The sequence below is a fragment of the Ambystoma mexicanum genome, chromosome 10 (genome assembly GCF_040938575.1).
Source record: "Ambystoma mexicanum isolate Mex_15411 chromosome 10, UKY_AmexF1_1, whole genome shotgun sequence".
Classification (NCBI taxonomy): domain Eukaryota; kingdom Metazoa; phylum Chordata; class Amphibia; order Caudata; family Ambystomatidae; genus Ambystoma; species Ambystoma mexicanum.
This window is the reverse complement of record NC_090932.1, coordinates 1,415,117,954-1,415,143,924: the sequence shown is the minus strand read 5'-3', so window position 1 is coordinate 1,415,143,924 and position 25,971 is coordinate 1,415,117,954. Positions and strand designations below refer to the sequence as shown.

At 44.9% G+C, this 25,971-nt stretch overlaps 1 protein-coding gene across 1 annotated transcript in view; it reads right to left on the bottom strand.

The window, feature by feature from the left end:
- Nucleotides 1–25,971, bottom strand: part of SART3 (spliceosome associated factor 3, U4/U6 recycling protein) — a 559,753-nt gene that overhangs the window by 259,313 nt on the left and 274,469 nt on the right. Inside the window, exons 9-10 of the mRNA XM_069619464.1 lie at nt 12,580–12,687; nt 12,165–12,242 (exon numbers count right to left, since the gene is read on the bottom strand). Of these exons, the coding sequence (XP_069475565.1) occupies nt 12,165–12,242; nt 12,580–12,687 (186 nt within the window). The remainder of the gene's footprint in view (nt 1–12,164; nt 12,243–12,579; nt 12,688–25,971) is intronic.

The window sequence follows — 25,971 nt, the reverse complement described above, 5'->3', positions numbered from 1 at the left end:
CAACTCTGACCCAGGTATAGGAAACACAACCTTTGGTATAAGCTTGTACTACACAGTTTTGGTAACATGTTGAGCAGCCAGGCTTATCTCAAGAGGGGTCAATGTGAACTGTAGTGGAGTTGGAGATTTATAGTTACAGGTATTCAAATAAACTCTTACACTCAATGTTTCTTGCATAAACAATTATTAATTTATCAGTCAGTTAGAATAAGCTTTCTTCAGAAGGTAGCAAAACAAATACACTTCAATACTGTACACTCTTAGTTTCTAAATAAGTAAAGACCCTTTTTGGATGGCCCACAGGCAACCTACACCTACAGGTGACTTGAATAACTAGGGTGCTGGGGACATTAATATCTTACTGTTGGCATTTAGAATAATTTTAGAAGGGATTCCAAGATGGCGGCGGAGTGGAGAGGATGAACTCCCGGTCCTCCAGTGCGTCTGAACAGCGAGTTTTCGCTTTATTCTGTTTCTCTTTTGTTGAGGCGTGGGAGGAGGGGATGGAGCTGCGCCCAGCCACATCCTCTCCACTCCGCCGCCATCTTGGAATACCTTCTAAAATTATTCTAGTCCCTTGTTATGGCTCCCTTGTTATAGACAGGCGGATCAACGTAGAAGACAAGGCCTCCCACATCCCAGGAAGCTGAGGAGTGGACGGACTGCCCCCAGCCCCTCATCGCCACACACGCAGAAGCCGGAGCTGCGACGCGTCGCAGCGGTGGACACAACAGATGCACGTGTGGCGGCATCTCCAAGCGCTCCCTCAACCCATGCAAGAATACGAGGGAACCAATGCCCTGAGTCGCGGGGACAGGGGAGGTGACGAGCCCACCAGATGGAGCTGCAGAACGGTGGATGCAAGCGGCCCCTCCCCTCCATAACGTTGCAGAGGGGCCACAGCAGACACAAGCAACGCGCTCCCCAGTCCCGGAGAGAAAAGAGTGCCCCCCCACCTGAGAGACTCAGAACGGGCTGGGGGACATCAGAGATGAAATGAAAATACAAGACAATCCGCGCATTGCACGGGCCCATCACTAAGGCCCCATAAAACCCCCCCATACCAAAGGGCCATTTTTACTAGAGGAAATAGGGGCATGTGGAGATCATTCGAACAACTCAGAAAACCCACCCTGCAGTCCGAGACAGGGAGCGTACTCAGCAAGACAGTCAAGGGAGAAAGAGGAACCCCACACCGGTGGTTGGCAGACAATTAGGCTACGATCTCATCCCAGGAAAGGGCGTGAATAACCGGAGTAAATTGGGCAACACAACATGCCACACCAAGGCCGGAACAAGAGTAGAGCCGAGGACCGGAAAGCCCTCACTATAATCATACCACGACATGGGGCAGCGAAGCCACAGGCAACTGAGCAATCACCAGCACCTATGTCCAAGACCAGGGGGAGACAGGCCCAATCCGCACAGCAGACACCTCAGAAGACCAGACCCCAACACAATTTTGGGGAGCAGACTCGGCTACATCCGTATCATCCTCGAGAAGGAAAAAGCAAGAAGGTCAATCAACCACAGCTGCTGTAGAGAAACTGCATACAGACATGGCCTTGAGGGAGGACATGAAAACATGGTTTGGTGAATTTCAAGCCCAGTTTATTACTACGATGCAGACCCAATTCGACTCCATGAAAAGCGACCTGAAAACTGCAGTGCAAGAGCTGAAGACAGATTATGGACCTAAGTGAGAGGAGGGACACCTTGGAAAAAATTACACAAGACCTAGGAGGAGGAAACACAACAACATGCGGGAACATCTACTGCGAAGGACCCACAATCTTAAGCTACAATGCGAATATTTAGAAAACCGCTCAAGGAGGTCGAACATAAGAATTAAAAATATGGTGGAATCGGTAGAAGACAAAGACCTGAAGGGGGCACTACAGCAAGTTTTCAAGGATATCCTCGATGCAAAAGATAAAGAGGAGGTCGCAATAGATAGGGTACACAGAGTGAGCCCCAGGAGAATGGGAGAACCGGTATCCCGCCCCAGGGATGTTGTGGTGGCGCTCTCTTCTTATCCCCAAAAAACAGATCTTACGCAGAGCCCGGACGATGGATCATATCCGTATGAACGGGAAAAACATTCAGCTGTATCAGGACTTGGCACTCCACGTTGCAGAAACGTTGCGAGATGGGCCCAGTGGTAAGAGCTCTAGCAGCAAAAGAAATCAGATACAAATGGACGTTCCCATTCGGGCTACTGTTTACATGGGAAGGGACACAGCGGAGGGTCATAACTTGTGAAGGACGACAGCAAATCCTGGGCATACAAGAACGCAATGAGGACTTCCAGGGTACAAATGAATGAAGAGAGGCCCGCCCAGAAGAAATGAACCTGGGAATTGAAGAGAAACGGCAGAAAAGTGAAGGGGCCGTCGACTAACAAGTAAATGAATAATGGGCCGGACAAGCATATAAGCAGCAGAGAATTCCAAGGCCCGGGGAATCCTCCTTCCGGAACCATTGCAGACATGGGAGGAGCAAGTCTTCCACTAATACAGGTGCAGGGAGGTGGTGGGATCGATCGGGACGAGTATTGGAATCCAGAGGTTTTTAGGACACCCTACCAGCTATTCCTGAAGGGCATGGGGCTGAAGGCGAAATGCCTGAGCGGTCATAGGAACCAGGGCCCACCTCAAGAAAGTTTCGGTTGGGGGGGGTCAGAGAAACAGGCAAGTTGGAGGACAGACACTCGAATAAGCCACGAGGGATAAACACGGGAACACTATCCACCCGCTATACAATGGGGATAAAGATTTTGACATATAACATCAGAGGATTAAATTCCCCAGCTAAAAGGAAGAAGGTTGAGCATTTCCTAAAAACAGGGGGCATACAATATACTGCTCCAGGAGATTCACATTAGGGGTAAGACAAAAAGAAGGTTCGGCTAAAAGGGTATAACTGGATTTTGCAGGCAAATGCACAAGGCAAAAAAGCGGGAGTCCTTATAGCGGTCTGAGACTCTCTACATATTCAGATACTCGACACTGAAGCGGACAAACAGGTGCCCTCACTTATAGCGGTCTGAGACGCTCTACATATTCAGATACTCGACACTGAAGCGGACAAACAGGTGCCCTCACGCTAGCGGCACTGTACGCCCCCAATACGGGAAGACAAACTAGAGCAATTTGCCATAGGAGAGATTCTGCTAGGAGGGGACTTGAACATAGCATGGGACCCCGTTCTAGACATGTCAGATCCCAGACAGAGAATCCAGGGATCCCCATTGAAAGCCTTAAGAAAGAAAATGTCAAATCTGGCACTGGGGACGTCTGGAGGCATATACATACCAATCAACAAGGCTTCACATATTTGTCACATGTACATAACTCCATGTCAAGGATTGATTACCTCTGGGCCACGGCTGGAATCCTGGGGAAAATACGGAACACACAGATAGGCTCCATTTCACTTTCGGACCACGGTCCTCTGTGGACCGTACTATTATTGAGCCCAAAGGGCTCAGGGTTTTGGAAATGGCGTCTCCTGGAGGAAATACTCTGAGACCCAGTATTGGAAAACACTCTCAGGGACCACATAACTGAATATCTCACAAGTAATAACCTCCCAGAGATTTCCAAAGAAACACAGTGGGAAGCGCTAAAAGCGGTCACAAGGGGACACCTAATAGCACTAAAAACTCAGAGAGAAAGACAGAATCAACGATGGGAAAAATTATTATTAGAGACAAACAGAGAAAATCCAAGCCGAAATTCTCCTGAACCCCACGTCAAAATTAAAAAAAAGCTTGAGACATGTCCAAGGTCAATTAGAATCACTTTGCACAAAAAAGGCAGAGAAGCACCTGCTCTGGCTAAAACATTGGTACTATGTTAAAGCTAATAAAGCCGACAAATTTATGGCCAGGCAACTTACAGGGAAAAGACAAGAAAGAACAGTGGGGGCGTTGATGGACCCCCGGGGGCAAAGGGAAACCCAATCAACTGAGATTGGCAACATATTCGAGCAATTCTACCGCAGCCTCTACTCGTCGAATCATTCCGATGAGGAGAGACAAAAAAAATTATTTAGAGGAGGTAAATCTTTCGGTCCCATTGGAAGAAGAAAAGCAAATGTTAGAGGAGGAGATTACGGAGTAAGAAGTCACCAAAGCAATCAGGGACCTCCACAGTAATAAAGCCCTGGGCCCAGACAGATATGCCCCACAATTCTATAAAGGTATATCGAGATATTTTGACCCCAGTCTAAACAGAATTATTTAATACCTTCAAAGATGAAGGCAGCGTCACCCAATCTATGAATGAGGCAAAGATGCTGGTTTCTCATAAACAAGGGAAAGATCCGGAATTACCACGTTCATACCGCCCTATCGCACTGATAACTTTGGATGCAAAGCTATATACTAAAATTCTTGCCACCAGGCTCACGCAGGTTCTCCCGAAATTGATCCATCAGGACCAATCCGGGTTTGTCCCAGGAAGACAAACACACAACAACATCAGAAGGGTCATACATTTGGTGGAAAAAATAGGCATAAAACGTTCCCCAGCAATAGTCTTGGCTTTAGACGCGTAGAAAGCGTTATCGCTTAGAGTGGGCGCTTCTCCTCCACTTACTGAAGAAAATGGGGATAGGAGAAAGCTTCATCGATATGGTTCGGACAAACTACAACTCCCCGACTATAAGAATAGCGGTGAACGGAGGCTTGTCTAAGAAGGTTAGAATTGAGAAAGGGAAAAACAAGGGTGCCCTCTATCCCCCTTGCTATATGCCATATTTTTGGAGCCCCTATTGGCCCGCATAAGGGGAAATCAGGAGATGAAAGGGAGCGAGAAGGCAGGTCGCATGTACAAAATTGTAGCATATGCAGACAACATGTTGGTGACCTTGTGGGACCCGGCAGAGTTACTCTCAATTCTAATACACGGGATCGACATCTTTGGATCCCTATCAGCAGTAAAAATCAACAGACAGAAATCAATGATCCTTATACTGGCGGCCAATACCACCCAGATACAGTCGGTAGCATCAAACCTGCATCTGAAAGTGGCGGAAAAAGGGGTCAAATACCTGGGCATCACTGACAGGCAGAATACAGGACCTATACTCCCAAAACTACTCCCAAACACTCGACCAAATAAAGCGGGACCTATCGAGATGGAATCCTTTATCAATCTTATGGTGGGGTCGGATAACGGCGATTAAAATGACCATTTTGCCAAAACTTCTCCATTTATTTCAAGCTATTCCAATAAGAGTCCCACCAGCATTCTTAAAATCCTTAGCGAAAATGGTTTCGGCTTACATTTGAAAGGGGAAGACACCGAGAGTATCGAGTGCGGTCCTCACTGCTTCAAGGAAGGACGGGGGTTGTGCCCTCTTGCACTATAAGAAATATTATGAAGGCGCACAACTATGGGTATTGAGAGAATGGATACCAGATAACTCACAGAAGTTGTGGGCGGCACAAGACAGAGTGGTGCGACAGTACCCACCAGCCACCTTCTTTGGTTAGGGAGGAAACAGACACCCCAACCTACGCATAAGTGAAATGATGACCACCATGTTAGAAATCTGGGAGTAGAGCCATAAAGAAAGGAACACTAACTACAGACCCAGCCCCATTCACGCCACCATCTAAAAAACCAGAATTCCCACCAGGAACACAGCCGGTGACTTTACGGAAGTGGGAGGAGGCAGGCGGTAAGATGGTAGGGGACATGTACCAGTCGCAACAAATAAGATAATTCGAGGATTGTGCATCCTTGATAAACCTAGACATTACAGATAGATACGAACAACTGCATCATTGGTTAATCACCCCCCAAATGAAAGAAGAAGCGTGGCGGGACCTCACCCTGTTCGAAACCTATATTATGACAAATACAGGCACCACTAAATTTGTATCAAACACATATAAGTTAATCAATACCACGACGGAAGAAATAAAATGGCTATATATAAAGAGATGGGAGACAACACTACACACTTCGATCCCCAAAGAGCGTTGGGAATATATATGGGGGATAATATCCAAACTCACCAAGGCGATACAATCCAAAGAAATGTGGATGAAAATACTCATACAATGGCACTACACGCCGGAAAGGCTCCACGCAATGTATAGGGATTCCACATGAGGGAGAGAATGCGGAGGGGAGGGAAACTGGCAACATACGTGGTAGGACTGCCCGAAACTCCAACAGTTTTGGGCAGGGGTGAAGGCCCAAATTCAGTTAATGCTCCATGGCATGGGTAATCAGGGCGAAGTAGTATGGTTGTGCGGGCTATGGGACCCAAAAGACAAGCACACCACCAAGAGGCAAATGCAGAACTTTATGGGTCTACTAATAGGGGCATGGCTGGAAATAGCCCAGAAATGGAAACAAAAGGACCCTCCCTTGGCAATAGACTGGACGAGGAGAGTCTGGTCATATATAACTATGGAGCATTTAACGTATAATATACAGGGGAACAATCATAGGTTTAGAATGGACTGGGGCACAACCCTTGAATACCTTCAAAGTGACTACATGGAGCAGTGGTGCCCGCACAAAATAAAGCTCCTGGACTTGTTTAAATGATAAAGTAGTAATGCCTCGGACTTATAAAGCAACTCAAGATACATCCGGGGGGGGGGGGGTTGGGGGCAGGAGGAGGATTGGGGAATGTTTTATGTTGCAAAATTAATTAAAATATATTTTAAAAAAAATAATACTTTTAGAAGTTGGTAAAAGGCAAAGATTATTAGAACAACAAGAGACCACAATTATTATTAAGCAGGCAAATACTTTTGGATCCTCCAAGAAGAGTCACACAATTCAATAGGTTAGGCTGAAGTCAATGGGCAAAAGTCTTGTATAGGATGAAGCACTTCTAGTAAGTAAATGGAAAAGTCTTTGCACAAGTTCTTAGGAGTCTTTAATGAAAAGGAGAATCAAATGTAGGGCCACAAGCCGATTAGGCTTGTGAGTTGTAGATGTTGCAAGCACTCTGCAGTAAGAGGTAAATTCCCTCAGATTTTTTACAGTACCTTCGGAATGAAGAAAAAGATGCCGCTGATGACCCCCTGTTCCTGTGCAGCTCTGCAGATCTCGCTGTTCCTGGGCTTTAGTCGTGAGGACAAGAGGAAGGACATCGGGGGACCCCAGCAATGCACTGGGACGGTCAAAACTCGTGTTAGGGAGAATTCTCTAAAATTTGCTAATTCCCTTCACCTTAGAGACCCCCAGCAACTTTGCTGGATTTTGAGGACAGTGTGAGCCTTTTTTCCCACTCTTTCATGTAGTTTGATGTGAGTTTTACTCTTGTGTTCTTTGATTATGGAGTTTTAAGATAACTCCATAGGCATCTTTTCATGTGTGTTACACAGCACCCTCACTGCAGTGACACAGGGATGTCTTTTTAGGTAAAGACATGCAAAAGGTACACAGCCAGCGGCCTGAACAGAGGAACTTGTCACAGTAAGCTTGTCACTGGAGAACTGAGTGAAGGGATACATTGTCTCCCCGTCAGCACTCCACTTAAGGTGGGGTATGCAGATCTCGAAAAAAATAAAAACACATAAGGGATACAAAGTATCCCCAGGCACTGCTAATCTTAAGAGCTAGTCAGGGAAAACAAAGACTCAATGAGGTGGAAGCTCTAGGAGCTCCCAACAGCACTGCACAGAAAGTGATGTGTGCTACTTAGATGCCAAAAAGTTGGAGGAGAGAATCACTCCAAATAGAAATACCAAAAGGTGGTCACAAAGGTTCCATGCCCCAGAGTAAAAGGAAGGGTGGGGAAAAAGGCGCCCACATCCCAGAAGAAATAGCAAAAAATCCAGGTGTCCAGCCAAATGTGCTGGGGCGCGGAGAGTGAATATTTTCACACAAGAAAGAGAAATCTACTCTAACAGGGACACAAAGTATCCCAACTACACTTCACAGTAAAGTGCTGTGTGCAGGTTAAAAATACCAAAAATTCCACTAAGGTAGAGAAGGTCTCCAAGTAATGATAGTCTTAGGGACTGGTCAGTCTCCCCATAAAAAGTGAGCAAAAGCAAGGCAAGTAGAGCCGAGGGCTTTACTTTCCTCCAAAACATCAAGTCAGGATGCAGACAATATCAAAAAGATAGGATGTTTAATTGAAGGTTATGGGAGGAAAGCAGCAAAAAGAAAATATTTCCTAACAGCAAACATGGGACCATCCACTCAGTCCAAAAGGATTGCATTGGCAAGGAGACTTCAGTACATGTTCCTCTGGCCACATAAATAAGTCTATGATCCAAAAATTAAAGAAGGGAAAAGAAAAAGAGACAAGGGCCTTAAAGGAGGACCTACAGAATGCAGAAAATGAAACTCATCCTATTCATGTCTGTCCTCGTGCTATGTCCATGGCCTATGTTCCTTTTTCAATCTATATCTCAATCAGCAGGTTGTTAGGGAGAATTTTCATGTTGGTGCTCAATTCCTTCCACCTTAGAGACCCCAGCTCTTTTGCTGGACTTTAGGGCTTTTCATTTTTATCGAGTGAGTCAGCCCGTTTTCTCAATCTCTCATGTGTTTGTACCTGATTTGGATTAGGTGTTCGCTTTGTTTTTTGAGCCTGACAAACTCCATAGGACTCTACCTTTTTTATCGTGACGCACAGCACCTTCAGTCCCAGAGAAATCCTTTAGATTTCTCCTAAGGTTTAAATACCTTTTCTTGTGTGAACTACTGTTCACAAGAATAGTAAATTGTAATTGGCCTTACTTACCTTTTCTCGTTGTAGGTCCAGCACAAGCCATCTTATGTGGAGAGCTGGCGGGTTACTTAGTAGCCCTTTATCCTAACTAGTGATGTAAAAAAATGTTATGTTACCCTCATTATTTTAAATGGCTGGTGGCAGTAGTTTACTTTTCCTACCATGGTGCTTTTCTACCGCAGGCCAAATCCTCAGCTGCAGTATAGCACCCATGGGTAACCATTTTGTCAAAATGGCCCTGGTCTTTTGGCGCCATTTTCCAGTAGTGGGGTCTTTCTTGGGTTTTACTCTGCACGCCAGGACAGGTTTGAGCCCTTTGTTCGTTTTGCCTTTGGTGGGCTTTAGTACTGAAACCTGCCTCAGGCTCCAGTGTCTCTGGAAGGACAGAAAGTGAGAGAGGTTCCCGAAACTCCACTTCCTTTGTCTTTGGGAATCCCCAAATGCACCCAGTCCCGATTGGCTGGCTGGCTTTTCAGGACAGCCACCCTGCTGTTTGAGTGACAGCTAGGCTGTGCATGAATGGGAGAAACCTGCTTAAAAGGTGAGGGTTTTGCGACTGAAGACAAAAGTCGACGACAGGGAAGAACAACCTGACGAACAAACCGTGTACAACTGCTGCTGTGCTGAAACTCCTTTTTCTAATCCACAAGAGATGCTCGTTAAGGGACTACTTCTTCCCTTGGGTTAGTGGGACCAACTAACCGAGACGTACTCCACTAGAACACCTTCCTCCGACTGGCTGCACTTCTTTGCTGCTGCAGGAACCGATTTTCGAGAAATCCATATTTGAGAGCAAAGTCTGTGATCCGGCCAGAAGCTCCAGGAGTCTCCCCAGGACCCTCAAGAAGCTGGACAACCAGAGCTCAAGTCCCCTCACCAAAGTGCAGGACTCAAGGAGTGAAGGAAGCCCAACTAGTATCCAAGATCCACAGTGGTGCCGTTTACCGAGCACTGAAAGTGTTGCTGATCCGAGCTCGTAGCTGCAGCCGACCTCTGAATTGCTGCCGCAGGAGTCCCCGGACGTCCTCCCTCTTGTCCCCACGACTTAGACCCAGGAACCCAGGATCTGCATCACTGCAACCAGACAGAAGCCAGGTGGACCACTTCTTCTAATCAAAGGTACTGTTCTGACTTGGGGTACTTACCTCAGTGTCCTTAGCTTTACTCGTCTCAGTTGAGACTTGCAGTAGCTACCCTGTGAGTGGATTTCAGCTCTGCACTTCACAAGTGTAACAGCTTGTGACCCTACAGTGATTTTTCTTCAACAAACTCTCTAACTTTGTGCAAGACTTTTACTATTAAAGTGCCTCAGCTTCATAGACTGTACTCCAATTGACTTTGGCTTTCCTGGGACCTGCGGACCCTTCTAATCCATTTGACTTTGATTCTTACTGTTCCTCCTAGGTGATATGGTTTTAAACTATTATTGCTGGGAAAAGTTTTTTATCTAAACTTCATTGGAAGATTTAAAGTGCTCACATGCTCAGTGAACCTGTTTAACCTTTTCCCTTCCCTTAACCTTTCCTTTCTACAAACCTCAGAATCTACAAAGTGTACTAGTGATATATAAATGCCATTACTGTCCTAGTGAGTGAAGTCACCTCCGGGTGTAGGACATGTGTAAGAAGCAAAGAAGCATCTCTAAAGAGTATCTACTAGCTTTGTGTTGATTCTGTAAAAATATTTTAATGTGTATTTGATTGCTACATGCATTGTCCTTTTTTAAAGAATGCCGATTTAAAAACTGCTGTTAATTATTTTAACTAAAACTTTCAGTATAAGGTTTTGACAAACTGGCCTGCCGCCTGCTCCAAAGGTAATACAGGCTTTCTGTCCTCACCAAGAAGAGAGCACATATCCAAGCCTGCGTCTCTGCAGCATCTAATAACTCAGCTGAACTGTTTAAAATCTGCAAGGAACAGGCCAATCCTGCCGCATTCTCTACCTCTCCTGTACCTTTTCAGGCCCTCTGTACGGCACTGGCCTCTCACTTCATCTCTAAAACTCAGAACATCCTGTCCTCACTCTCCTCCTCTACCCGGCCCCCTCTACTTCCTGCTCTTCCTCTGGCCCTTCAGCAGCCACCTCTCCTCCCTCCTTCTTTGCCTTTCCCCTGTTCTCCGCTGATGGTTTCAAGACAAGTCTATGAAAGTCTTGTCCAAACAGGTTCACCCCTGCTCATCAAAAACCATCAAGGACCACATTGACTCCCTGGCTCCTGCTATGGCTGACTTCTGCAACCACTCCTTCGCCACTGGAGTAGTCCCTTCCCCCCGACGCACTCCCTTGTGCACCCTCTTCTTATGAAACCCTCTGCCGACCCATCCTGCCGGGCTAACTATTGCCCAATCTCGATCACTCCCTTCCTGGGCAAACTCCTAGAAAAGTTGCCCATCTCCCAGCTCAATCTCTGAATCTGTTGGCTGCCTTCATGACCATCAGTCTGGCTTCAGATCTGCCAGAAGCACAGAAACTGCTCTCCTGAACATACATGAAGACTTGCTATCCAACCTTAATTCCAACACCCCCTGTGTACTCATCTGATCTCTCCTCTGCCTTTGACACGGTCAACCATGCCATCCTGCTAAACCAACTCCGTGATAACCTGGGGGCCCTGGCTTGGTTGACTTCTTTCCTCTCTGATCGGCCCTCCCAGGTTCAACTTGGGTCCTTCCTCCATATCTATTTGTGGTGTTCCCCAGGGGTCTAACCTCTCCCCCTGGCTGTTCAACCAATACCTGGGGTCGGTCTCTCTCCCCCTCTCCCCCTGGCTGTTCAACCAATACCTGGGTTCGGTCTCTCGGTCTCTCTCTCCTTACCAGCACTTGCTGGCTGTATTTTTACTTTATCTATCTTATTATTCCATGTACTGCACTGTCCCCTCTCCCCTCCCCCTCTGCACTTCCCTCCTTCCCATGCACTTGCGTGATCTGATTGACACCTGGCCTAGTAGGATCGCTTGTCTGTCTTCCCTCTGTTCCCCCTCCCTTGCCTCGTCGCGCCCTGAAACACTTGTGTATAGGCGCATTATAAATGCTATATCATAAGTGTTACTTGGCTACTTGTATTGGTGGATTTCATTACTACAGCTCACATTTACCCCTCTTGAGATAAGTCTGGCTTACCAAATTGTGTAGTACAGGCCTATACCAATAGGTGGGTTACCTAATACCAAGAGGACAAGTGATGTGTAGTTTCCCACAGGATTACTACATCAATTCTTGCCTAACACAGATTTAGCCCCAACCTTCTAACCACAGCATATTGTAAAGGCACCCTCACCACCAGCCTCCTTCATCTGATACTTTTCCCTTTGCAAGTGATTTCTGTTTGACATTGACATGACGGTCTAAATAAATACATGCAAATAAGTAAAAAAGAATTTCATGTTTCAAAATAAAATTGGGCTGGTTTATACCCAGATAACTTTTTCACAATTACAAACGTACGCTCTTCAACTTCTTGCTGTAAATAGTCCAAAGCACGGCTATATGAAGACCTCAATTCTTCAAGTTCTTTACTGGAGTCTTAAAAAGAAGAAAAAAACTGAAATTAACTTTAGAAGCATCACATGTACTCGCCAATATCCTAAATAACTACTTGGACAAGCTTAACAGATGAGTGACAGCAATAGAGCTACAACAGCTCTTTAGCGTCAGACATATGAATGTACCATCATCTCATAGAATTGAGCATTTGAAGAGCAAACAATGTTCACCAGGAACTATAAGTCAGTAAGTATAGCTGCAACTACAGTATCTACATTAGAGGGATCCAAGCTTCACAATGTTGGAATATCACAATGAGCAATCTAACTAAACAAAGTATTCCATTGGGAAAACAGAACCTCTGGCATAGAATTACCTTTTGTGAAATCAACTCTTCTTCTCAGATAATCTAGGTAGGCTTGCCAAATTTCAACATAATCTGTTGCCTGGATAAAACCAGCATTTAAAGCTTTTTCGAAAGTATCTGAAAACCAAAAATAGATGCTTTTAAATTAGTCTTCCAAACCAAAAACACAAAAAGACTGCCACAAATTAACAAGTCCTTAATTATACTGACACTTGCAAGCAGGATATCAAAAACGATAGGTATCATCTATTTTCAAAAGCTTTTTTCTCCTCATATTAATGAATGTCAGCCAGTATACACAAAGGGATGATTACTTATCTGAGAGTAAAGTGCCTGAAATGTGTGGTGCGCAACCTGCAAGTCACTTTCATACATCAAGATCGACAAAAGGAGATGGAAAAAAATTATTGCCCATTTGTAGTGCTTAAAAGCTGCAAAGTTGTGGTAATAAAAAGTATTTATTTTTTTATCAAGTGAATGATTACAGACATTCCTGTAGCGGTAATGTGCATCCTAGTCACTTTAGGCACGAAATGTGCTCTGTGACAATTCATGGTATAACGTCACTTCTCCCCAGAGGGTTGGAGGAGGGGGAGGGGAGAGCCCTTCCCAAAGAGGTTAGGGAGGTGAGCCTGATATTCAGCATTCCCCCTAGGTGTGGTGTAAAGCGGGATCTCAAAAGGGAGACTCCCTTCATGGGGACAAGTGCTCCTGTTCCATGAGGCAACTCTGTAACCCTCTTGTTGCCCTCGAGACGATAAAACCCATAAAGTCTGCTGAGAAAATCTGAAAGAACTGCTGTATACTATTCCAATACTCCTTTATCCCCTCCTGTAAATACTGATACCACCAAGATCAAGAAGACTAAAATGGACATACAGTCTGCTCTCAAGTAATCTTCCAGGAGTACTGTGAAGCAGAAGATTGATGGAGTTATACAAACTACTTCTTTGCCAAGTACAGAGGGTACTGGAAAGCGGTGGGCCCATGGAGGCATGAAGAGTACACAATTGACACAAAGGATTGTGACCCCCTGCTGGAGAGGAACCAGCTGAATGACAAAAATGAAGAAAGGACCCAATGAAAAGTGAAGCGGGCGAAGAAAGCAAAGCAGGCATGAAGCTTGGCAGACCCAGGAAGTTCAAACCTGGAAGCAAGACTCTACGTCTGGCCGGTGATCCCGTAGAGCCAAAGCACTGCAGCGGGGAGCGGAAAGAGAAGCAGAGAGAACGTTCCATGGAAACGCCTCAATCCAACACCCCAGGAAGAACTGGCGACGTAGCTCCAACAGAGAAGAGGTAACAGGAGACCTGGTAGAGGATTGGTGAAGGGTTCTCAAGGCATCAGGAATAATCGCCCTCTTCTCAGTAAGTATCAACAGTATCGAATGGGAAACCTTGAATGTAATGTAAAGAAGGCATCAGGAGTAATCTCCCTTGTCTCAGTACTTGTGCCAGAGTACCGAATGGGAAGAAGACATCAGGATGCATCTCCCTCGTCTCAGTAATCATATCAAGAGTATTGCAAGGAAAGAAAACCTCAGGGATAATCTCCCTCGTCTTCAGAGTTGGGATAGAAGTATTAAGCGTGAAGATTACATCATTAGTGATCTTCCTTGTCTCATTTGCTGTTTCAAAGAGACTGAAAGAGAAGAACATACATGGAGTACTCTGCCCCCAACCCGATCATCAAAAGAGACATTAAGGCTAGAGAGTGCCACGAGAACAACCTCCTTTGTCAGAGTGTTAGTTGACATCAAGGAGACTAAAGGAAGAGGTCCCCTCGTTTTCACAGACAAAAGGAGGGGAAAGAAAGATTAGACATATCTCTGTGTTGGAAACAAAAGGAGTGTTTGACTTAAGAAAACCCTAAGAGAAGCCTGGAAAGTAGTGTAAAGGTTGATAACAAAAAACTGTTGCAGGAAACTGTCCAAAGTTATCCAAAGGATGGATCAACTGAACCAGGAGAAGGGAGTTTTTAGGAAAGATTGTGGGAGGCTACACCAGCCTTTACCTCTTAGGTAACCCTACCTTTGGTATAAGTCTGTGCTACACAAGTTGGTAGAGTGACTTTTCCCTACGTGGGCCACCAGTAGCTTAATGCTTGAGGGACACTGCTACTTGGTCTGCGCGTTATCAGGTGCCTTCTTAATGATTCCAGGAGTTAAGACAGGCGTTTTAATAAAGTATGTCGCAGCTTGTGGGGTCACTGTATGTTTTGCCCCTTAATGTAGTTATTGTAGTGCCATTCCGGTCTACTGTGGGCACCCGGACCTCGTTCACCTGCATGCTGTGGGGGGCCGATTGAACCCATCGCAGCTATCAGTCGCAGCTTGTGGGGGCGCACCACAGCTATTTCAGGGCAAAGTATATCTTTGGAGTGGAGGAGTGATTAAAGGGGTCTCCTTCAGTCCAAATACCTTGGTCTTCGTTGTAGCTGCGCATCCGATGTCCGCCTCGTATTTTCTTTGGAGGCTGGTCTGTGGAATGGCAGGATCTGGTATCCAGGTCTTAAGGGCATGGATCAGGTTTGCTCGAGAGTAGGCTCGGGGGAGCTGTGTTATTATTCTCTCCCATGGGGGGGAACGGGGTCCGGAAACTGATGGGCACAGCAGCTGTGAGCAGGCGCCCGCCGTGAAGCTCTGTGCAATCCCTATATTCATGGGGCCACACAACGTGGTGTCCTGGTGGAGGTCCGCGAGGGCTGTAACAGCGGGAGTCAGGAGGAGCCTCTCACCACCGGAGTCGGGGGCCGGGTGCCAGTCATGGGCCTGCCGGTTTGGTGTTCCCGTGGCACAGGGTCGTAGGCTGGAGGTTCCCTCGCCTCACGGGCCGGCTTCGGTCGCACAAGGGTCTGCTGTGCACAGCGCTTTCAGCGGGGCACCGACCCGCAGCTGGGGCGCCGTCACAGAGATGAAGCAGTCCTGGTGTGTCTCAGGTTGTGGCGATACCGCTCTGATCTGACTGGGGCCTGGGAGTTTCTCGCGTTGTGGCACAGTCTGCCGCCGAGAAATGAGATGTAGGTTTCTGGGCGAGTTCTTGTCCGATTTCCTCCGGATTTTCTGTCAACTGCTGGGGGGCACTTTTAGACGTCGGGAACTCCAGTTCTTAGCGGTGGTGGGGGTCCCTTAGCGGGGGTTCAAGCTGCTTTTGGGGGCCTGCAGAGTGGCGCTCACACAGAGGGAATATTCATCCCTGCGCCCCCTGGTGGCCAGTCCCGGAGACTCACCTTTTAAACAGTTTTCTCCCATTCCTTCCAGCTAGCTGCCACGCACCCAGCAGGGTGGCTGTCCTTGCCGGACAGTCAGCCAGCCAATCACGCCAGAGTGCATTTGGGTCTCCTAGGAGACTAAGCACAAGCAGTTTTGTGCACCTCCTTCACTTCCTGCCCACCCCAGACACTCGAGCGGCAGAGGCGGTCTTCATCCCTGAAGTCCGCCAAAGGCATAGAAACAAAGGGACCAAACCTGGTTTGACGTGCAGAGTTAAACCCAAGAAGGACCTTTCCACAAAGAAACGGTGAAAAAAGATGACCAGATTTAGCTACCGGTGTTGTGCTCGGGAAAAATCATGGTAGTTGGGTTATAAAACCACTGCCACCAGCCATTTCGATAGGAAAGGGTAGCATTTGACTGCTACAAGAGTGTTTAGATACAGGGGACACTAGGTAACCCCTCCAGCACTCCATTGTAAGATGGTGTGTGCTGGGTCTACGAATTTAAAAAGACCAGTAAAGTCAATTTGACTTGACATTCTCTGGGGAACAGTAGTTCATCCCCGAGAAGGTATTTAAACCTTGGGGAGTCCAAGGGACATCCCTGTGCCACTGCACTGAAGGTGCTGTGTGACAACAATAAAAAGATGATGCCTTAGGGAGTTATCTAAAACGCCATAATCAAAGAACACAAGAGTAAAACCCATATCAAAATACCTGAGAGTGGGAAAAAGGCTCACACTTTCTCCAGGGGAAGAAAAACAAGCCCTCAAAATCCAGCAAAGTGGCTGGGGGTCTCTAAGGTGAAGGGAATAAGCACATTTCTGAGAATTCTCCCCAACACTGTGCTAAACAGGTTGTCAGTGTAAGCAGTAGTACACACTGATTGTGGCAAAGAGTTGTCTGTCCACAAGGTGCAAGATCTCAAAGTAGCAGCTCAGTGACTGCATCGATCAGTTTGCAGTGAAAACATGCGTCACATATTTTCATACGTTTTCTCACTGCGAAGCTGACAGATGAAGTCACACAGTATAGTAGTGGGCACAAGGTATTTAACAGAGGAAATTCATCACTGTTTTAAAGTGATGCTGTCTCATTGCTGAAGCCCCTAAGGGCTTTGTGAAAGGAAGAAGAAAAGGTAAATCTAAAACTGTGCAGGTGAGATATCTATTCCAATTCTTACATGAAAGCATACAAGAGTGGGAAGGGAAGGAGGGTGATGGGCACAAGTAAAGATTGCTTGAAACATTCCCTTTGGTTTCTCAGCTCGGAATTGACCTTGTTTGAAAACTATTTATTTCCTCCGATTCCTTAGATGACCCTGAGCGACGGCGGATGAAGAGAGGCAGGAGCCTCCTTCCTTCGGCCGCCACAGCCGACTGACAGCAACATTTTGCATATTTATCCTGCCGTTTGATATGCTGCAGACCGATGCGACCTGATCCAGATATATGTGCACTATAATTAATGTGCAGCCTGTATTTGTGCTCCCCACCGCATAGATCTCCTCTATTATCATCCAACCGCATGAAAACCTCTGTTCTGGGCCATCCGCCATCAGAGAGAACGTGGTCAATGGCGGCGCTATGCTTGCAATAGCCTCTACAGCCGCTACGAATTTGCCACGCCACGCAGCCTCTGATTGGCTGAAGCGCCCTATTTCCTGGCACACCCACAACCATGAGGCGGAAGTCGTGCCGTCCTTGTAAGGGCCGTGAGAAAGGGCCTGTCAGCGTATGACCGAGTAATCGAGCAGCCCCTCGATCCCTCCTTCGCTGTAAGTACTCTTTGAATAAGCACCTGAATAAGGTACTCTCACACAGTTGGTTCCTAGCAAAGTCTCCTGATATACTACTGCTAGACGGAACACTTGAATTCACCCACACCTCCTTGCCTAAACTTATCGCAACATGTGTTCACATTCATGACGCTGTGCCACTTCAAAGAGAAGAACGATTAGCTTAAAATGACTTACTCTACCACTGGCTACTTGTCTCTACAATGCCTCTTATACGGTATGCGAAGACATATATTGCACCTTGACCATCCCACATTTGGCATACACTCATATTAGTCTATTAAGACTTGAGTGCCTCTGCCACTGTGCTCTATAGCACCTGCCCATTACCTACGCTACCATTTGGGGCTTGAACAAGCCCATTTTTCTTCTTTCACTGCTTTAAACCTTCCTTACCCTCGTGGAATCAGTAGTTCTTGCTTTACACTGATTTAAACATTGCATACTCTGCACCTGCCTATTTTGCTGCACATTGATTTACACCGGCCACCCATGTCGAATTTACCTATCTCGCCCTACATTAATCTATATGTGCTGCGCCTACTCAGAATTCACCTAGTTGTTTCACTTTTATGTATGCCCATTTTGAAATAGCCTATTTGTTTCACTCTGATTTATACCAGCCTATCCATGTTGGACTTGCCCATCTTGCCTTACATTGATTTATATGCGCTTTGCCTTCTGAACTAGCCTATTTGCTCTACACTAACTTAGACTTGCTTAGCATACATTGAACGAGCCTATCCTGTTTTACATATCCCTGCTTGCACTATACCAATGCTTAACTTAGCCTACTGTGCCTCTGCTGCTGTACTTAGCCCACTGTGCCTACACTTAACTTAGCCTGCCTATTTTGTTGAATTTATCCCTTTGTGCCCGTAGTGAATTTAGCCTACTCTGCCCACGCTGAACCTAGCCTATCGCGAACCATTGTGCCTAGGCTAAACAGACTATCGCAGCCTACCACACATTGAATGTAGCCTGACTTCGCCTACGCCTACTAGTTATTAGCCTTAGCCCAACTGATCCAATCTACTGTAGCTGTTACCAACTGCCTCACTATGTATGTCAGCAAAACCCTGCTGTCATCCGTACCACTGCTGCTCATACAAATAATCCTGATAACCATGGATCAAATTAAATATGTACATTGCCCTACACTGAGCAGAAATACTAGGCTTTGCGCTAGACTCTCTTCCCTCTACGAACCTAAAATGACCAGCAATATCTAGTTAAACCGCCGCACCTACTCTAAACATACCACTCTGCATTTGGCACAAGCCCACATGCAAACTACTTCTGATGCTAAAATGAAATAACTCATGCAAGAAACCGTAAAACTACAGAGATTACCTAGTACAACTACATTAGCTGGAGCACTGATTAATGCCAGATCTGTCGTAGCTCACGCCACTGAAATAGCAGATAGCCTAACATCTGACAAATTTTGACCTCCTAGCGTTCACAGAAACCTAGTTGCATGAGGCAGCAAGCCCAGTGCTCACATTAGCGATACCAGAGGACTATAAACTCTTAAGAATGGACAGACCCAACTCTAGAGGAGGGGGCCTAGCCTTTATTGCTAAAGCTAACCTGGACTATCCACACTACCCCTACTAAAATCTTGCAAACTACTCTCGGCGAAATTGCCTATATCCCCATACCGTACCATCTACCTTATATATGGGCCACCAGGACCAGCCTCTTACCTAACAATATAAAAGACTCATCCCAGATAATTATCCTAGGTGACCTCAACTTAGGATTTAACGATCCGGATGACAAAGCACAAGCACAAGCGATAGCTAACATGCTAGCTGAACATGGCCTCAGCCAAAAAGTCCTCTCCCCTACCCATGATAAAGGTAGGACCCTAGACTGGGTAGCCACCTTAAACTGCCCAGCAGATGAGGTCCAACCAGACCGAAACACGTGTCTGGGGTTGCTGTTGGTACTCTTGTTCAGAGGAGAATTGCCTAGCATTTCAGTGCTGGACTGCCCCAGGGCAGGACAAAGACTGATATGATTGGGATATTTCTTCTCTGTGAAAGATAGTGAGCTAAAGAATCTGGGCAAGGCTCTCGCAACCAGGACTAATGTCTGGCAGAGAGACTCCCAGGACCCCCCCCCCCCTTGTTTTTAGCTTAACACTAAACAAACAAAGATAAAATCATGTCACCCCCCTCTTCCCACTAGATTGAAGAAAGAAAAATATTGCACCATACATCATCCTACCTCTCCTCCTTCCTGTGATTAACGCCTTGCCAAGCAATTCCGACCCAGATACTTTAGTGCATTCCTATAATGACACTATGACTAAGGTCCTAGATATCATTACTCTTGCGTGCCTTAAGTGGGGCAAACAACAGACTCACCTTAACACCTGGTACACCCCTCTCCTCAAAGAACTCAAGATTGGGAAAAAGCAAACTAGAAACCATATGGCAACATTCCCCAACGGAAGAAAATAAAAACTAAAACGTTGTGCCAATAATTACAAGAAAGAAATTATCCAAACAAAAAAAGAAGTCTTTAATGGAAGAATCTCAAAAGCATGTTCCAATACAAAGGAATTGTTTGTGATCCTTCGGGAATTAGAATCACCCATACCTCCGCCGGATAACGTACCTAAAGACAAGCAATGCTGCACTAGCATTCAAAATGCCCTAGCAAATAAAATGAAAACATTGCAAACAAAAATTGCAGCAAAAAGAGCCTCTCTTCCCCTTGCCGAAATACCAACCACTACCACTCCTAATGAGAAGACTGATTTGACTCCATTTAAATTCTCTAAAGTCTGCATTCAGGAAACTGAAAAAATCATTGCATCCCTAAAACCGTCGAACTGTAAAGCAGACAACTGTCAGGCCCAAATAATTAAGAATGCAGCCAGAGATTTAGCCCCCTTTATCTCTAAACTCATTAGTGCCTCCTTTTCATCCAATACTGAACCAAGTAGCTTAAAAGACTACCCCTTCTCAAAAAAACAAACTTTAGACCCCTCCATCCCAACAAACTACAGGCCTATTACAACGGTCCCATTCCTCCTCAAGATAATAGAGTGGCCTATCTTCAAATTCAGAATTACCTTGATACTAACCAACGCCTAGGCTCCCGCCAATCGGGTTTCAGACCCCAGCACGGCACAGAGACAGCTTTAATAGACTTTAAAGTGCAAATTGACGAGCTCAACGACAAAGGAAACACAGCTATGCTACTCCTCCTTGATCTGTCGGCAGAGTTCGACTTGGTGGACCATGCAGTATTATGCAAACACCTAGCATCGGCTGCCCACTTTGAGTGAAGCCATAGCTTGGGTCCAGTCCTTTCTAGACAACAGAAATATGCAAGTCTTATCCACTTCTGCATCAGCAGACCCAATCCAAACATGTGGTGTCCCACAGGGCTCCTGTGTCTCACCAACCATGTATAATATCTTTACTAAGCCTTTATTTCACAAATTGGATATACTGGGTGTCACTTATACAAATTATGCAGATGACACCCAGATCGTCATTCCCCTTTTGGGCAATTTCACCTCAGATACAGCCTTAGTAAACGAAATATACATCCTCATTCAGGCATGGATGGTAACCCATGGCCTCTGCCTGAATGACGATAAAACAGATCCAAATCCTTGGCTCGGCCAATAACCTAAAAAAACTTGACACTAACTATAGCGCTTTCAACATTGATGGCAATATAATTACAGTCGCCAAAGAAGTGAAGACACTTGGCTTCTATCTGGACTCCACGCTAACCCTAAAAAAACAAGTAAACTCTTTGGCCTCATCCACTGCCTACACCGGCAAACTCGTTAGAACATGCAGACCCTTCCTCTCGCTCCAAGCTGCATTATCCTAGCAATACTCGCATGTTATCATTATTGGACTACTGTAATGCACTGTATCTAGGAGCCAACACATACATCATCAACAAACTACAGACACTGCAAAATAATGCGCTCAGAACGGCCCTGAACCTCCCCACCAGAGAGCATATATCCAATGCTAGGAGAAACCATCACTGGCTGAAAATTTGCGATAGGATCCTCCTTGAAACTTTATCATTAACCTTCAAATGTCTTAATAACGCAGCCCCTTCATACCTGAAGTAAAGAATAATTAGAAGAACTTTGGTACAACCATCTAGGACATCCAATTCCTACTGCCTTCAAATACCAAGATTCAGGCCAAAAAAAAAACAGGAGGCAACAGTTTCCCGGTAAAAGCAGCCCAGCATTGGAATGCATTACCAGTTGAGCTCAGAAGGGATCAGTCCTATTACAGTTTCAGATGCAATACCCTCACCTGGTTACGCCTTAGCGACCATTAAGATTTATGATTGCAGTTGTATGTTAACATGTATGCTTCCTACCTGTACCTCTTAACAATTGTAACCAAGCTTCTAAGTGAAATACTCTCTGTACCGTCCTATACCTGTAACTAAGCTTTTAAGTATTCTTGTTATGCCGTGCGCCCAGTTACCTAAGGTTTTGGTGCGCCCTACAAATCAACAAACATACACGTGTTATTCATCTTCTGAATATGAACATTTTGCTAAACCTGCACTCTTTCCATTCTGTTTTACTAATATTCGAATGGTAAATAGGACTGCGTGGATTTGTGCGTGCATGTTTGTGTGAATGTGTTTGTGAAAAGAGTTCATTTTAACAGGATGCAATTGTGCGAGTGACTGTGTAAATGAGCAGACGTGTGTGAAGTTTCCATGGTGCAAAATAGCCCCCTTTTTGCGATGTGCATTGCAGGGGAGGGAACCATACCTTGAGACATGGTCATGGAAACATGTTTTACAGGGAATATGGCATTTATTGGGCAAAGCTAATTCAAGTATGTGCTTTCAATGGGTAATACAAAGACAGGGAGTACTTGCCTTGTGTTTATTGTGCAAAGTCATAATGTGTGTATTCTTCCAGATTACTGGGCAAAGCCAGCACAAGTGTGTTCCTACTTAAAAAAATAAAATAAATAAAAAAAATGTTTTTATTAAAATGGTATGGTTTGATACACAAACCCCTCATCTTTCATTAGCATCATATCATAGTTCCAGATGAGCTTTCCATGAAACTGAGTCAATGTTTCTAGTAGAGAAGATCATCTTTCTAGAGGCATGCAGGTGGGTTTCAGCTCTTTCTTTACTTCCTTTTTATTTCAAGTTTCAGGGATTATGATGATGTTCCAGAATTTCACAATTGTGTAGGTAATTTTTTTTATCGGTTCCCAAGAGAATTCGGGTCCATCCGTCTCCAGGGGACAGCTGTGTCTGATATTTAAGAAACATTTCTCTGTATTGATTTCTTTTTTCAGTCAATGCAGGGCATACAATGATGGCATGTTGCAGGGTTTCTATTGTATCTTTGTGATTACAAAAACGGCAGTGACTTTGGTCGAGCAGTATCATTTTTCTTGCTGACAGGATTTCGCGTGTCAGAAGGATGTTTAGCCGTAGTCTCATGAAGGTTTCATGTATGTTATTAGATGGGAATGATTTTAGATAAGTCGGTAGCTTATTCAAGGCTCTCTTGTCAAATCGGCATGGGAGGTCAAGTTGATATTGGGCCTTTAGATCATTTGTAGCAATCCAATCTTTAAATGCAATTGTAGTTTTGCTTTTTGCGGGCGGTTCATTAACGTATCCATCGATATTTTTGCTTCTTTTGGAGTCTACACATTTTTTCCATACAGCCAATGGTTGTTCACCCTTACCAATGGGTCTGAGCCGGAGGATGTTGAGTGCTGGAACTAAAGCTCACTGATTATTTTCGGGTAAAGTTAGAGTTGTTTTCATGTTATAGTTGAGGCCAAAGATTGGAGGGCGAGTTAAAAACGGGAACGAAAGTGGTAGGGCTAACGCTTTCCTCCAAAAAATGCCCTCCAGTTGTTGCCATATCGTGTCTTCCATATTGATCATAGTCTCGCCAACATAGGTTAATATAGCTACAACTTTCTGTCTATAGAAACTTATCAGCGGTGTCAGTGAGAATTTCCAAATTTCGGGTGGAGTATTCGGCCTTGGCGAGCAAGTGACAGCTTTTGCTTTTAAATGCCGATTCCATTCTTCCTCCACTGGTGATTGATTTAGCCACACTCCAAGATATTTCATTGTTTTTACATGGAGTTTTTGATTCCGAGGAAAAAGGAAAAATTGGCTACCTTTCGCTTCGTTTGTCGCGAGAGGGACATGATTTTTGTTTTTGGAGCGTTTTTTTCAATTTGATTGTTGATCATATATTCTTCCTATTTGTTCAGTGCAATCTGTAGCCCTCAGTGTTTTTGCTAACAGGACAATATCATCGGCATACATCATACATGGTATGGAGATGGTATTCAGTTTTGGGGGGGTTCATCGTGGGGGTGTAGATGTATTCCTCGTAATCTGCTGTGAACAGGTTGAAAAGAGTGGCTGCCAATGCGAAGCCCTGTTTGAGACCATTACAAGTATTTATATGATCCGTTAGTGAACCTCCCTTGGACATTCTGATCTGGATCAAAGTGTTTGTATACAATAGCTTAATCGGTTCGAGTATGGCAGAGGGACATCCCCAAGAGCTTAACTTGTTCCATAGACTTTTTCTGTTCACCATATTGAACGCTAATTTTAAGTCTGTGTTCTGGATTTAATAGCTTCCTGCTTTGGTAGATTCAGCAAGATGAGATTGATATTCGTTCCAATGTATTTGACGAATCCAGTTTTACAGCATATCGTTTTTTCTTTCACTGCCCAGCTGTTTAAGTTGTCAAGGAGCAATTTTACAAATATCTTCTCAAGGGGGTCCAATAACGCAATTGGGTGATAGTTTTGCGGTTCCTTGGTGTGCCCCTTCTTGTAAATAGGAATCAAAATTGCTTGTTGTCGCGATGTTACTAGTTTTCTGAATTAGTTCAAAGATGTAACAGCATATCTTTCCCCAGATCTCAGGGTTCCATTTTTATTTTTTTTATTTTTATTTCATTTGTTACTCGCCCAGACCCTTAGGTATCGCAGCGAGTTTACAGACCGCTTAAAAATGCATACATTAAGGAGGCCGAAGTGGCGCAGTTAAATTGGTAAGTAATACATAACAAAGAAACCGAGAACATGCAGGCAATTATTAACAGAACAGTAATATATACATAGGAGAAAACATTACATAATTACAAGGTGTTGTGCTGGCTATATGTATTGGTTGAATAGCCATGTTTTCAGCAGTTTTTTTTAAAACCAGAGATTCCTCAGTTTTAATGGTGAGGGGAAGAGAATTCCAGTGTTTGGGTGCGAGGTATTGGAAACTGTCGCCCCCAGGCTCTGGTCTTTTTAAATCGAGGTAATGCGAATAGTTAGTGGTTATTCGATCTTAAGGGTGGGGTGTTTTGTTTAGTATAATATCCGATTTAGGTAAATCGGAGCCTTGTCCTGGAGGTATTTGAAGGTGATGCACAACGTTTTGAAGAGGACTCTGGCTTTGATGGGTAGCCAATGGTGCTCTCTTCTGATTTTGGATATGTGATCAGATTTTCTTATTCCAAGGGCAGCCCTCAGGGCTATATTTTGTATCAGCTGCAATTTATTGAGATTAGTGGTGAGGTGCCTAGAAGTAGTACATTAGAATAGTCCAGTCTTGAAAGGATCAAGGCCCTGGCTAGAGTGATGGAGTTGGTGGGTGAAAAATTGGCGGCTGAGAGAGATAAGTTTGGAAGTGTAGGATGTGGAAGATGAGAGTGCGCTGATGTGTTTGGTCAGGGAGAGGTTAGAATCCAAGTAAACTGCTAATGTTTTAACATGTTTGAGTACTGGAACGGTAGTGCCATCTATATTGATGGTGGCGTAGTCTGGATGAAGCGCATTTATTTTGGATTTAGAGCCCATGATGAGAATCTGTCTTTTGGTTGTTTGAAGCCATCCAGTTTTGGATTATTGAGTAGATTGTTTTCATCATCTCGTTGGAAAGGCCATCAGTTCCCGGTGCCCTTGAACAATGTAACTTCTGTATTGCATTCTGGATATTGATTGTATCCCATTCCAATTTCCAATTTTGTATGTTGTCTGGATAGTGAGCTTCATCTTACAGGGGCCTTGCTTTGTAGAGATCTGTAAAATACCTAGTCCAGCTCGCCTCTGGTACGTTAGCAATCATAGGACATCTTGTCGAGGATTGGCAAGATAGGAGAGACCATAGCTGTCTTGTATTTGGATTTTTCTATGATTGTAGCATCTTTTCAGCATCATCTTGTTGGAGGATAATTTTGTGGTTTTTTCATCCAGTTCTTGTGTCGTCGTTTAACCAGTCTGATCAGAATGAGTTTGCCCGTAGGGTTCTGGAATTTTATGGCTTTTAAGGATCTCCGTAGTTCTTTCTTTTTCTTCACCATCTTCGGATTATAGGCATGGAT